Source organism: Lycorma delicatula, chromosome 2 (genome assembly GCF_047948215.1).
Source record: "Lycorma delicatula isolate Av1 chromosome 2, ASM4794821v1, whole genome shotgun sequence".
Classification (NCBI taxonomy): domain Eukaryota; kingdom Metazoa; phylum Arthropoda; class Insecta; order Hemiptera; family Fulgoridae; genus Lycorma; species Lycorma delicatula.
In genome coordinates, this window is record NC_134456.1 from 219,225,459 (window position 1) to 219,241,195 (window position 15,737).

Here is a 15,737-nt window from a genome sequence, read left to right on the forward strand (position 1 = left end):
TCTGAAACAATATTTCACATGAACAACTCTTACGGCAAGTGATGACTAAAATGTTGCTGGAATTCTAAGATTGGGCTTGTCGTATGCTGGACATGTGAAACTTTTTTCACATGCAACCATTGTCGTGTTGAGTAAATTTGAAATTTTTCTTAACTTTAAGGTGGTAGTTTTTTTATCCCCCTACTTAGCACTGGTGAAATCTACCTCCGCTTTTCGGCGTGCCGAATGGGATTTTTTTTATGGCAATATGCGTATGTATAAATATTGCAATAAAAAACATAACTGTGTATTGGAAGTCCTAAAAAATACCAGAGTATTATAAATAACTAACTTGTATTACATTTAGTTTATTTTCTAATAAAATCGGGTACAATGGAAAATAATATTCAAGTAATATTGTAATGTTTTACATAATACTTGTGTATTCCATATACACGTACAAGAGTCTTTGTAATTCATCAGTCAAAAAATAAATAATAATAGAGACAATTTGTTGTCATTACGTTGGTAACTAGCAGCTGTTCGATCGAGCGCAGGCATCAGCTTTAATGGCTGAATACTGAGTCTGGGTAGCTGCCGGTATAATTGAATATCTGAAAAATAATTCTGCGAACTATACTCCGTTTTTACCTGATTTTTGCTTAATATGGAAAACGATATTCTTGATGGACTGAAAGCCATTAAGTAAGTATAATGTTTATTTTTTTGCCTGTCCACGTGTACGAAGTACTAAATACTGCTACTGATATTACTTAATACTTTTTTAAACTAGAATTTATTGATACTTTTTGTATGAAATCGTAATTTTTTAATAGTTGTTATGAAGCTTAGCATTTATTCTTATCTTAACTGATTTCAGTTAGCAGACCGGTGTCGCACCCATACTTATATACTTGGTGTGTAGTATTAATAGTGTGCTATGGATGATGAATTTATGATGATACTCTTTTTGCTCAAACTTGAAAAGTTGTCATTTTTCTCCTTTTTTTTTTAATTCAAGATTTTCATATCAGTTTTTCGTGTATTTATCATTTTGACCAATTGCAACGGTAGCCTTTTCCTGTACCTATAAATTCGCCGAGTAGCAATTATTTGGTCGTACACAATTGCATAATTACACCTTGATCACATTTGAAAGGAAGTTTATTAGTAATAGTAGAAATTTTAAATTTAGTTTTTCATCAAATAGATTTAAATTACAGGTTTTTTTTTTAATATTTTGAATGCCAGGTAGCATTTCTCCTAAGCATATAGTTAAAATACTATGATTATTTTTAATTCATCTTTTTGTGTATTTTTTCTATTATCATAGACTTATTTTAATGATTTCTCTTAAACATTTAATTATGTTGTTTTGTTTTTATTTATAAATTATTACTTTACTGATTCAATTCCAAATTCAATAGATGTTACTAGTGAACAATAAGCAGCAACCCTCCCCTATGCTCCAATGAGATGAGAATGATGTGTGACATTTAATTGAGGTGCAGTCTCAAAAAAATTGTAAACTAAAAATAATTTTGTATCAACAAGATAATTACGCTGGACCATATGGTTAAATTTTATATAAAAAACATAGATTGGGTGTATTATTTCATAATAAAATTGGACCATATGGTTAAATTTTATGTAAAAAACACAGATGGGTGTATTATTTCATAATGAAACATACCCACTGAAATGAAAAATAGATATGTAACTTAAATATAATAGTCTAGTTGTGGTAATGGTTACCCATCATGTTTTGATGGGAGTCCACTAATGAGTGCCATATGTAAATTAAATTACAAATAACATAACCCACTGTTTATAAAAAGATAATTCAATTCATTCTTTGCTTTAATGTTTATTTTCTGTTTCGGTAATTGTTTACAGTTAGGTTCTTGCCTCTGATTTTGATTAAATTTGAAATATACCTTATTTAGGACTGAAATTATTCATTGCAATTGAAATTTTTCATCAAAAACAACTTACACTAGAGTTACATCAAGCTATACAGTACCCTAACCAAAATTTTTGTTAGTCAACGCTATACAATAAAATTAGATTCACTTAAAGTTAATTTAAGTTAGGTTAAGCAGTATACATTATTTACAGAGAAAATAACTTTTAAGTGTGATTCAGTTATTTAGTTAGGTTTAGGTTAGATTAACCTGCCAGGTTGGTCTAATGGTGAAATCATTGCAAATCAGCTGATTTTGAAGTCGAGTTTTCTAAGGTTCAGATCCTTCAGTCAGTTACTTTAGGTTATGTTGATATCATATGAAATTTAGTACACTGAGTTGTTATTGCCTAATCTAACCGTAATCTAAACTCAACTTAATTTCACTTAAGCCAAGTTATTTACTCTGTAAGTAATGTTATTTACATTTGTGCAGTGATGAATTACAAAATTTTTGGTGATATATTTGCTTAAATTATCAGGAACATAACTCATTTGAAAGGCGTTTCCAATGAAAAAATTGTAATGATTAACTTAGGTTCTAATTATGATATATCCAAATTTCATCAAAATTGCTGGTGAGTTCCTAACTGTAAACAATTACCCCCTGTTTTTAATTTTTTTCGTTGTTACCTTCATTGATTAATGTAATGACTCAGCAATTTCAAAATGTTAATTTTTCATAGACAAGCTAAAGTTCAGCTGTTTTAATTTCTTGAATTTATAATGAATGATTGTTACATCATTAATTCATTCTTCAGCCTTCTGTACTCCTGTTGGATTTTTTAGGTAGATTTCATAAGAAAGCTACCTATTGTAATGGTTACCATGATTGACATATCTTCACATTTCACATACCCCAGACTCCAAAACCACCATTAGTTCAAATGTTTATATATATATTTCACTTTCTTGTGGGCATGGTAACTGCTGTAATTTTGTGCCAATCACTTTGAAGTTGATATATAAATATAATGACACAAAATCTAGGTCAAGTTTGTTAATGAGCAAAATCAGACCGTGGGGAGGGAAATGGGGGATTTTTGAAAAAACAAAATATTGCTATAACTTAAAAGTAAAATATAAAATTTGTTTAAAGTTCCTGCTATTCTTTTGATAAGGGTCCAAAACGTCTAAGTAAAATTTTTTGATATCACCAGCCATTAGGCCTTGGGGATAGAAAAATGGGGTTTCAAAAACAAAAAATCATACCTCCCTTAATAGGTACAGTCTCGAATCTGTTTAAAGTAGTCGTTAGTCCTCTAAACATTCTCTAAAACTTTTGTCTGAAACAATTTTTTATATGACCAACTTTTATGTCAAGGGTTAACCAAAATGTTGCTGGAATTGTAAGATGGGCTTTTTGTATGCTAAACAAGTGAAACTTTTTCACCTGCAACCATTGTCGTGAGTAAATTTGAAGTTTTTCTTAACTTTAAGGTGGAAATCTTTTTTATTCCCTATTTAGCACTGGTGAAATCTACCTCCACCTTCTGGTGTGCCGAAAGGGATTTTTTTTCGCATGATCACAGTTTTTTTCTACTGTTCTGTTCTACAGTAGACAAAAGCTTTTTCCTTTTCACAACATTTTTTTTACACCTTAAATATTGAATATAATACTATGATCTGTAACCCAATTCTTCACATCTGCCCATTATTTAAATTGGATGGAATTTCAAATCTGTGAGTAGCTGAATTTCAAAGCTGTGTAGCTTTCAACTACATTTTTCCAATGTTTTATCCACATTCACATTTCAAAACTTAACTAAATCAGAGAATCCAATTTTTAATTGTTTCTTTCTAAAAAGATGGTTTACTTTCTTAGCACTCTTGCATTTTTTCTTTGTACAGTTAAAAGAAGTTGTTTTCAAATGTTCCTTGTTATGATAGGAGGAAAGATGCCTTATCTACAGTTAGATAAATTGGAGGACATGCTACAGAAATATATATTCTTTCAAGATTTAATAAATATCCCATGCAGGTTTACAGAATGTTTTTCAATTTTTGTCCATTGGTATACCAAACACAGAGAAAATAAATCTTAATGTTTCTTGTACCTCAGGTTGTTTACACACATTGTAGCCTTGTTAACGAATGCAATTGTTACTATAAACAAGAAATTAATGTTCTCCTTTTGTTTAGAAATAATTCATTAGGTTTGATATATGCCCTTTATTTGGTTAGAGAATTACTTTTAGGAATTTTGAACTTCTGTTTATATATAATAAATAAAGTATTTTAAATATAAATAACAAGATTAACATAGAAAAATTATATTATTAATTAAACTAGCATATCCCTTGATCCCTTAACTGTGTTGACTGGTTTTGTAATTATTTTTGTTTAAAAAATCCAACTGTAATAAATATGTATTACTTCATTTTAATAAAAAATGAGCTGTTTTAAAATATATGAAACCAAATTTTCCTTTCAATTAATTACATTTTTATTTAAAATACATGGACAGTTTTTTTTATTTTTTAGTGTGCAATTATAATATAAATACAGATTTATTCTTGCATGCTTTTGTTTTTGTAAGTTAAATTGGTACTTATGTATTAACGCCACCGCAGCTACAGCTTTATTTAAAAACAAAGTAGTCAATCGGATTTCGGTGGAAATCAGATTCAAAACAGTCTCTTTATTAATTTTAATAAATGGTTATTTTTATTTATTTTATAAATATAATTTAACCAAACTTAACCTACGCTTGCTTCGCTCGCTAAGCTTGACTAATTAATACTGTATTTTTTTGAGTATTTATTTAATAAATTCAGTAATTATTGTTATTTAAATAATAAATAATTGCAATAATTACTGAATTTATTAAATTAATACTCAAAAACTTACGGTGTTAATTAGTCAAGGTTAGCGAGCGTAGGTTAAGTTTGGTTAAATTATATTTATAAAATAAATAAATATAAATAACCATTTCTTAAAATAATAAAGAGACTCAATAAAATAAATACTCAATTTTAAATAAAGCTGTAACTGTGATTAATACATAAGTACCGTTAAATTGTATTATAAAATATTGTATGATGAAATTTATTTGTTTTTTTTTTTTTTTAAATTATATTTTAGTTATGAGGAACTGGATCAGAGTAATTTTGAAAATGCTATCAATGAAGGACCGAAATCAATATCGTATACACAATTAATTGAATGGATATCAAAAGAACTAAAAGTCTTGTGTTCATTAGAAGAACATGTTAATCAGATTACTGCTCCTGAAGACTCTAGTTCGTTTCTTTTAGAATTGAGTAGTTTTCTGAAGGAATTAGGTAAGTTTTCAGCCATCAAACATTAAATGTTATAAAAAACCACATAAGTAATTAATAACCTTAAGTTTAACCATATTTATATTGCGTTTCTGGACTTATTCCTGGATTTGCCCAGCAGTTATTACATTATTTGAATTATATTGATTATTGTACAATCAAGCTATAGTCTGTAAAAGTCAAACTTTTTTCAGAAATGAACATATCCAATTAATTACACACTGACTGCTCTTTATTTTTTTATTTTTATTACTCATGTTTGATTTAAGATTTTCCCACTTTTACTTTACATTTTTTCTATCATGCTTTTGGTTATTTACTTGGTACAGTACTTGCCACATTACTTCATTATTTCCACTCGCTATGTTTTGCTATGAAAGCTACATATATATTTTATAAAGCTATATATATATATATGTTTTATATGAAAGCTATATGTTTTGAAATTATTTTTGTTTTATTGTTTAAATTACATTAATTAGGTTTTATTTATATTTACTGTTATTTAAAATTATATAATCATTTACATAAATAATGAGAAAAAAGTAAGCAAAAGACTGATGACTATTACTGACCTAAATATGGTGTTTATGAAGATTAAACCAAGATTTATGTTGATGTTGTAACATGCAACATCTGTTTAAAAAATTAAATTGGTTCAAATCAAAATGGTGTAAAAAATATACGCATTTAATTGAAAAATTGCCATTTAGTTAAAAAAAACTTTGAGCGTAATATATTTTATATATGAGAACCCAAGAAATATGCTCTTCACTTTTTTTCATAATTTAATATCACTTGATCTAAATGGTAACATTAATACTATATCTTTGTTTTAATTCTGCGTATTTTGTGTCAATAGCTGAAGAGTGAATCCATTAGTAACAGTAAAAAAAATCAAGTGACTTCCTAAGTCATTCATTTCTTCTTCTAGAGAGGAACTTAAGAGAAGTTGAACAGATCTAAAAAGAAAAAAAATAGTAGAAATAACAGTATGAGAATGTAAATGAAAATATACAGGTAGAGAAGTATGGGCGTTTTGAATGAACTTTCTGCAGAATGGTTTGTTTATGAAAAATCTTGAAAATATTTTACAAACATAAAAGGTATAAGTTGTGCCAACTTGCTTAAAAACATAAAAAACTGTTTAGTTGAAATATTCACAAAAGTGGAGCATTTTATAAATTTTAAATTTTCATAATCAAGTTTAGAAAATTGTAGATCAGTTTAAAAAAAATAAATAAAAAAAAGTACCTGTATTGATGCAAAATATTCTCTCAACCATGACATCATTTGAAAAAAGCTGCTAAAAATTTACTTTATAAACATTTTGATAGTGATTGGATGGAAAATCCTCCTGTTCTTCTGTGGTATACAAATATTTCTTCAAAATAGTTGATGAACCAGCAAATGAAAATTAGTTAATGGGTGAATCCATTTGAAGTGACCCAAGAGTGGTTGCTTGACCAATTAAAAAAAAAATTGAAACTTGCCCCACGTGTTTCCTACATATCAAGACCTAAAACATTTTTTTTTTTTTTAATTTTTTATTTAAATAGTTTACCTGTGGTGGCCAGTTTTGTTATGGTGCACACACCTATTTTTGTGATTATTAGGGTTTACGAAAAAATCATAACTAAAAAACTATGGTCCTGAAGGATGAAACAAAAAGCAATTTATTCCTTAGGAATAAATTTCCTTTCCTTTCCTTTCCTTTTTTCTTAGCAATAGGTAAAAGATTGGTCCAGTGGTTTATTTACCTATCTCTCTTCTTTCTATGAGAAAATTACCAATAAAGTTGAACATGAAAAACTGTGAAATTTCACTTTCAGTAATTTTTTTCAAGAGGCAGGGATACAGTTTGAATTATTTTTTTATATGTAGATATATGTTATTAGTTTTACCATAAATAATATAAAAATTAATGGTGATATACTTACCCCTAAATTTTTATGAATTTTTGAAAATAATTGTTTTTAAAAAAATCAAATTTTGGCTTCAATTAACTCTGATGGGACTGGTAATAAAAATTTCAAATTTGCACAACTTAGTGTTTTTCAGATTTTTTATGGCAAATAAAAAAGTTATAACCTCTCAAAAATCATGAAAAATCTGTTATAAGCGATACCATTTTGACTTATTAAATAAGTGCTCCAAGAGGGTGGTTTCTTGTCTTCTGGGCACTTAATATTTTTTATACTTATTACTATAGTTGGAATAGACTTGTTTGACCCATTCAACTGCAGTGTTCATATTATAGGCGCTTGAAGTCATTTCCAGTCATCAGGAAAATTCATGTTGCAACATGCTCATTTATGCTTGTTGCTTCATTTAGCTTTGCAGTTGCAGACTGGTCAGTCTGACATTAGTCAGAGACCTGTTCACATCTTGTACCAAGTATCTCAAATTTCATCCTGTGTTTGGAAGTGTTTATTAAATAAATTACCTAATAATATTATATTTGCAAATTTTAAAATCAGTTAAATCTTAACATTATTTTCAAGCAATTTTACATAAAACAATGGAAAGATCATGAAATAGTGTATGGTACAGGCCAAAATAACTCATTAAAATTTGTGAATTTAGTGATAAAAACAAACAACTTATTTTTTTACGTGTTAATTCAGATGTCCCTAGTTTGTAAATATCATGAAAAAGCATTTTTGTCAAAATTCAGTCGCCTGTATAAACCCTTTGAGAACTCATAAAAAACAGTTAAGAAAAACTTACAAGACAAATAACATTAGAGAAAGCTCTTAAAGAATATGTTTATCCAAATTTAAATTTAGTTCCTGGAAAGTTTCTTTGTGCTGTTTCAGAAGTATTTGTTCTCAGCAGCACAAAGAATTATATGAATGCAAAGACCAAGAGCAATGCATTGTCCCTCATCACAATATTGAACAATTGGATCCTGCTTGTAGCATTTTGGGTGTATCACCTCCATCAAAATTGAAAAAAATTAAGCACAAATCAAAGGCCTCAGTATCTGAAAAATTAAAAAAGAATCTCGAATTGTGTTTTGACTCAAAAGTTTCTGAAAATGAAAATCCCACTCAATTTTCTTCACATGATTATATGATGATCTTATTTTAAAACTAAAAGAAAAATGTGTTCTTGCTTCTAAAGAAGATTAGGCTAAAATTATCAGTTTTGTAAAGTTTTACAAGCATTTTTGAATCAAAGTTGTATTAGGTTAGTGGTATTGGTTAAGTTATTAAATTACGACCTATCATTAATAATTTTAAAAAACTATTTTAAAAATATTAAAAACATCAACTTCAACAACATGGCAGCTAAATATAAAAAGTGTATAAAAAATGTAAGTACAAAGAAGACAAGAAACCCTCTTGGAGCACTTATTTAGCGTTGGTATTGCTTTTAACAGGTTTTTCATGATTTTTGAGAGGATATAACTTTTTTATTAGTACAATACACAAGAAACTTTTTTATTTGCCATAAACATCTTCTAAAACATTGCAAGTTGTGCAAATTTGAGATTTTTGTCACTAGCCAATTTAAAATTTTTGAGCCATTTGAGATTTTTGTCAGTTATTACATAAGTTATTAATTTGAATTAAAAAAAAAAATAATTTTCAAAAATTCATAAAAATTTAGGGGTAAGTATATCACCATTAATATAATTTATGGTAAAACTACTAACATATATCTGCATATAAAAAAATAATTCAAATTGTGTATGCCATCCCTGCCTCTTGAAAAAATTTCCAAAAGTGAAATTTCACAATTTTTCATGTTAAACTATTTGTAATTTTCTCATAGAAAGAAGAGAGATGATAGGTAAATAAACCACTGAACTAATCTTTTACCTTGAGAAAATATGATTAAATTGGTTTTTGTTTCATCCTTCCAGGACCAATACCTTTTAGTTATGATTTTTTTCTGTAAACCCTTACAATTACAGAAATAGGTGTGTACACCATAACAAAAATGGTTACCACATGTAATCTGCTTAAATAGAAAAATAGTTTTAAAGTCCTGAAACATGTAGTAAACAAGTGAGTGTTTCAATTTTTTTTAATTGGTCAAGCAACCAGCTTATGTTTTTTTTGGGTCACTTCAAATGGATTGACCCTAATGTTATTTGTGACCACAGTCTTCATTTACAAAATTTAAGAAGTTTTCCATTAAAAGCGTCTTTAATAATGCTGATAAAATTATTTCTGAATAAAAATACATATAAAATCATGTCATTGGATTTTAGCGCAGTTACAGAAAGAGCTTACAACGTCAGCCTTGATTCAAATATAAAATTAACTTTTATATTATCAAAATTATAAAACATTTAACATGTTTGTAAAAATTACTATTTAATTCATTCACTTAAAATAAAAGTATGATAATATATTAAAACTTTCTTCAAAAAAATATATCAGGAGACATTATGTTTAAATCAATTAATATGGTTGGCAATTTACAGAATAGTTAGTTATACATAATTTTATATTTTAATAGATATGGGATATTTTCAATCTTTTCTGTTGTCATGCATCAAAGAATTTTCATGTAATCACAGTTATTAAATTTGTGTGTAGTATATTATATAATACGAGGTTGTTCAATAATTAATTAGACAAATGGCTACAATGGAATAACTATTTAATGTAATAAATTAAATTTAGCTGACATTCAAGTTGGCATTTCCAAAGGCAATAAAAGCTGTTAAAAAAGAATTTGCATTATATTAATCTCTTGTGTTTATTTCAAAATGTCAGCTCTGCTTGTAATCTGTTCTGTGGAAGAACAGTATGCTTTGATAAGAATTTTATTATCTGAAGGTGTAAAGCTGGCTGAAACTCACTTGCACATGTTAACAGTACAGTAAAAAGTGTATTAAAGGTACAGCTGAGCAGTTATAGCAAGGGACTTGCGGAGGGAAATAGATGTACAACTGCAGGAGGTAGGAAACAAATGCTTGGGAAAACTTATTCATAATTGGAAACTGTGTACTGACCTATAAAAAACCCATTAAACGAAACATTATTTGCCTACCCTAATTAATTGTAACTCTTCTGTACTGGTAATTTTACCATATGAATTGTCGTCGTCATTGGATTTACTATTTCTATCAGTATATTTTTCATGATTGTTTGCTGTGTTCACTAAAATTTCTGATACCTGGTCAAGCACGGGCTCAGTCTCTAAATATTTTTTTCTAATTGTTGCACATGCTGGCACTTTTGCATCTGATCATCTTTATTAATTGCACTTATTTTATCTTGCACTAATTTTATACAATCATCCAATTTGAAAGTCGCATTTTTATCAGCAAAATTCTTTAATCATCTCAGTCGGATTGAGATCCAGGTGATACGCATCTCACCACGGTGATCTCACCAGGTGATACGGTGGAAGCCATAATACACTGTGACCCTTTTCAGCAAGTAAAGCATGTATTTTATACATTTTAAATCTTGATTTACTGTCTGAAATTAATTTATACAGCTCAGGTTTTAACAATTTTTCATTGAACGGTTTTTTTTTCAGTAAGGCATTTAATCATTTCACATTTCTTGGAGGTTGATTTCGGTGCATCATTCAACTCCAGACATATGATATGATATGGTGCGTTATTATTGACTAACACTTAATGTTGTAAATTTTTTATGAGTTAATTTGTAACCAATTTTTCATCATTTCTATAATTCATACTGTCATGGTAATCACCAAACTTCTGTCCAGATTTGAAAATCAATAATTGTGTCTTTTACAAAACCGGTTTCCCTGCCAGCATGAATGATAATTGCTCTTTGACCTTTTTTAGAAATTGAAGTAAGTAACCCAAATGTTTAATCAGAATCATTCGTCCAACAGTATGGCCTTGTGTGTGTGTTGAATGCACATACATTTCATCTCTAGATATAGTATTTGTTTCTCCCAAATATCATTTTTCTCTTATCATAAATTTCCTATTATTACGTGCCTTTTTCCGTCTAAACCCTAATTGTCTGATAACCTCCTGCAAAGCCTGTTTTCCACCCTTAAAGTATTTTGTTTTTTACCGCTGTTAATAAACTTTTTGTAGTAGATCGCTGACCTTGAAAAACATGAAATTCATTTATAGTTAATCGAATAATACATTTGTCAAAGTTATCAATTTCTGTTTTAGAATATCAGTGGATTTTCTACTCCAAAGTAGAAAATCAGTAAAATCAAGGGTAAGAAAAATGCACCTGATGCTGCATTTTTTTATACTTTCCTCAATTATTTGCTGAACATTATTGCGAGAAACTCCTGTTGCTTCAGCAGCCCTTTCCTGAGCATTCGTTATTAACCGTGGATCTTCCGCAGTTTCTTTTTTCATAAAAGAATAGACATTGAAAATGGCTTCACAAGTCTTACTTCATGAAACGTTACTACCACCAATTTTCTTTAGAATTGACGTAACTACAAATGTAAAACTGCTAATGATAAAAACACTGAAACACATCCGGAATTATATGGATATGCATAATGTAAATCAATAAATAGAAAGAAAAATAATAAACAATATTCCCATCATTAAATAGATATGAATGTATAAAAACTTATTCTCTTAATAATTTTTACACAAATGCACGCAATGCTTTAACAATAATGACTGTGCTTAGTGTTTTCTATACTGTACAGAATACATTTATTTCTTTTTATTGTTGAATTAAAATTGTTGTGATTACTAAACGAATGACTCATACACACATCAAGTTTAAGAAACCAACAATTTATTGGAAGGAAGCAAGACCAAGCCTGATGATTAATAGGTTTAAATTATTTCAAATATTAATAGTTGGTAATGAGGTAACCTTGAATTCATTTACAAAAACATTAATGCATGCAAATTGATGCTTATAATAAGATTAATGTAAGCAACAAAACAATTTGTACATTTTCGATTACTGACCAATGAATGAATTTAAAAAGTTTTGCGCAGTATAAAAGAATTACACAAATTTTTTTTAAATGTGGCTTTGCACATTACACATGGTACAATCACTGTACTTTAACTAATGTTTTTAACTTTTGTTTGTACTTCAAATTGAACTCTACGATGTCAGACTCAAAGACAAAAGTAAGCAATCAGTGACACCCTCCCCACACCGATAAACGGCTTCGGCCGTTGCTCTAAGAGGGGAAAGCGCCTCACTAGAACAGCTCCATAGTAGAAACTTTTGTAGGCTGATTGAACAGTTTAAATCAGGTAGAACAAGTATCACCAATTCTCATTAAAAGTGGAAGATCAGTTTTCACCGCCCATTTCCAAAATCACACAAATTGTCATATTTGCAAGGACAGATGTTTAAAAAATTGGGTAATTGATGAAATTTGTAGTGCAAGTATTGCCACTTTATTCCATTATCCAAGATAAGCAAAAGTACCACAAATGTGTTCAAAGTGTGGGTTCCAAGACTAGACTCAAAATCACAGACACCTGAATTCACATTTTTTATAGAACTTAAAATGATTTTTATCAGAACGTAATGCTGTTTAAATCCATAATAGCTTGTGATGAAACTTAGATTTCTCATTTTGAGCTGAATCTAAACATCAGAGTACAAAATGAAAAATTGAGTTTATCCACCAGGAAAATATTCAGTTTACTAGCATAAGCCAGTAAAGTGATGCTCGTGGTGTTTTGGGACTATAAAGGCCCAAATCTATTGTGATTATTTGAAAGAACAATCTACATTCAACAAAAGTACTATTTTGATGTGTTAGAAAATAAAGTGAAATCTGCAAGTAAAGAAGAAATATCTAAGTTTTCTCTCAAAAGGTGCAATTCTGTATAATAACCCCCAACCTGTACTATTCAAAAGTTAGGACAGGAGTTGCCACATCCACCTTATAGTCTTGATTTCAGATTTTTTTTTTTGTTTGGTCCCCTTGAAGAGTCTTTACATGACACAGAGTTCAGCAACAATGAGCAGATCAAGAATGCAATTCAAGAATGGCTCAGACACAAAGATGAACAATTCTTACTATTGGAATAAGAAAACTTATGGAAAAGATGGTCGCTTAAATATAGCTGGGAAGTTTCTTGGAGTGTACCGTTAATTTCATTGTCATTGGATAAATAACAATCTTTCTACAATCATTTATTCATGTAGTTATGAACGACCGTCGTAGTTGTTGATGGTAAGAAAGCTTTTATATAATTATAAGGTTTTTTGAGTACTAAAAAAACTTATTAATTTGCACAAGAATGGCTTTGAATTGTTTTAAGATAATGAATATACTTCAAACTCAAGATCCCTTTTCAGCACTTTGCAGCTTACTACAGTTTTTTGTGTAGGTTTGCTGATTTTAAATGATCTAGAAGTCATGGAAAAGGATAAGCTTGACTTTTTTTGGAAGCTAAATTTCAGTTTATTTTGTTACATACTTTTAAAGTTTCCTTTTTGTAATTTCTATAATTTATACAGTGAACTAATTTATGTAATTAAACCCTTCGTTAAGTTGTAGAGCGAGTATGAACTATTTGGAATGATGGTTGAGATGATAAAATGAACTAAAACATATTCTTCTTGAATCATTAAATTTTAATTTATCACTTAGTCATTTTTCGAATATCGAAAATACAAGTTACATTAGACTGATGAATAAATAACACATTAGTCAAAATTGTACAATTAAACATTATCGATAAACACTATAAGCCACATTACACTTTAGACTACAAAATAAAACTATTCTGCACTAGAATGAAATGTTACATTAAACAAATCATGACTGCTCCAAGCGGTATCTGACTCTCGAATGATTGTACGAGACTAACTCACCGGCCAGCGCTAGTAGATGCTAGAGTGCAACACCAACCGGCTCAACATGGAACAGAACACCCTTTTATTACTGTTAGCTTTCCTTTGCCTTGCATCATGATTATATAATATAAACTGTTAATTTTCGATAACAGCATTATCTAGTTGTATGTTGTAAGGTTGTAACAAATTATGTTTTAAATTGTATAAAAACTAACTGGCCTGTAATTTAGATCCCAAGAGATAAGAAATACTATAGAATAAAATTGCATTGTACTTTATTTTTTTATCCTGTTTCAGGTTGTCATTACAGTTGTTTAACTGAGGGCAATGTCAACGAAAGACTTCATTCAAGATATAATAGATTACTATTGTTAGATTTTCTTATTCTTGAGCTACAAGCTGCTCGAATGATGGTTGTTGTCAAACCAAACATAAAGAATCATATGGAGGTTACTCTGGTTAGTATTAGTGTATTTATGAATTGTCTATATGTATTACCATTAAAGAGTATAATTTTGTACCTAGAATATTGGTATTTTCCTTACAAAGTAACTGGTCATTTCTATAGTATGAAATTCTTTTTCTTATCTTTTGTAATTAATTACACTGGTCAACAATGATTTTGTTACATGATCAATATTAGCTGAAGCTTATGTATTTTTCTGAATATACAATCCGAATTCCCCTATTGGCCTCACATTTTTTTATAATTATTCCTCCTAATCTACAGCGAGAATAATATTTATTTATTGCAGCAGTTAAGTTACTAAATAAATTATAATTTGATAAATACCATTGAAAAATAAGAATTATTATTTACAATTTTAAAGTAATTAAAATGATTACAAATGTTACACATTGCACAACGTATATGAATTTTGTTTTGATAACTTTTGTACTATATGTAATACTGTAAAAATAAACAATGTATTATGGTGCTAAGAAAAATCACAACTACATCAGACAAGCACGAGCTCTCATATTTGTAACATTTAGTGGTATGGCTATTTTACTTGCTAATTTGTGATTTTATTTATCTTTTAGACTATTTTAAAGTCAGTATAGGAGAGACTCAGACTTTTTAGAAAATACAAATACTGATCCACACTTAATTAGCCAGAATTAAATGATCTCATTCATGTTCTAAATTTATCCAAGAATTAAGCAGAAATTCTTGTATCGCGACTGAATGTTTTACAACTCGCTATTAAAATACGTGTTTTCAGTGATAGGCATTGTGAATTTGAACATTTCTTCTTCCAGTACGAGGACTTAGTTTACTGATGATGAGGAATCTCTACTAGAAGCTTTGGTACATATGTTCCATTTTCATGAATGGTGTCTTTTAGACTCCTCAAAGCGTAGTTTGAAAAAGTCCTTCTTCATGTTGGAAATAATAACCCATCAATCCCTTTAGCTCACATGAAGTCGAAAGTATGAAACTTGTGTTGGATTGAATTCAGAATGAGAAACATCTGTCACATATTTGTGGAGACCTGTGATAGCAGTGGTTAGTTGATTTATAACTTGAGAATACTAAATTTTGTTGCCTCTTCTGTTGGATCCTGTCTGTGTTGACTGAAGTTTTGCTATTAAATTAGTTTTAACTTATCAATTCATATTGTACTGATCATGAACTCATGGTTTGTCAGTTACACGTACATGTATCTTCAGTAAGGAGATTTATCTTTTTTCCATGTGAGTGAAAAGATTTTAAGACAATTTACAAAATGTGATTATTAAACAGAATGTATTAGA

The 15,737-nt window shown here is 28.9% G+C and overlaps 1 protein-coding gene across 1 annotated transcript in view; it reads left to right on the forward strand.

Moving 5' to 3' along the window:
- The first annotated feature begins 526 nt into the window (after nucleotides 1-526).
- Nucleotides 527-15,737, forward strand: part of LOC142319658 (protein FAM98A-like) — a 43,533-nt gene continuing 28,322 nt past the window's right edge. The window contains exons 1-3 of the mRNA XM_075357202.1: nucleotides 527-684; nucleotides 5,027-5,226; nucleotides 14,277-14,437. Coding sequence (XP_075213317.1) covers nucleotides 647-684; nucleotides 5,027-5,226; nucleotides 14,277-14,437 — 399 coding nt within the window. The 5' untranslated portion in view covers nucleotides 527-646. The remainder of the gene's footprint in view (nucleotides 685-5,026; nucleotides 5,227-14,276; nucleotides 14,438-15,737) is intronic.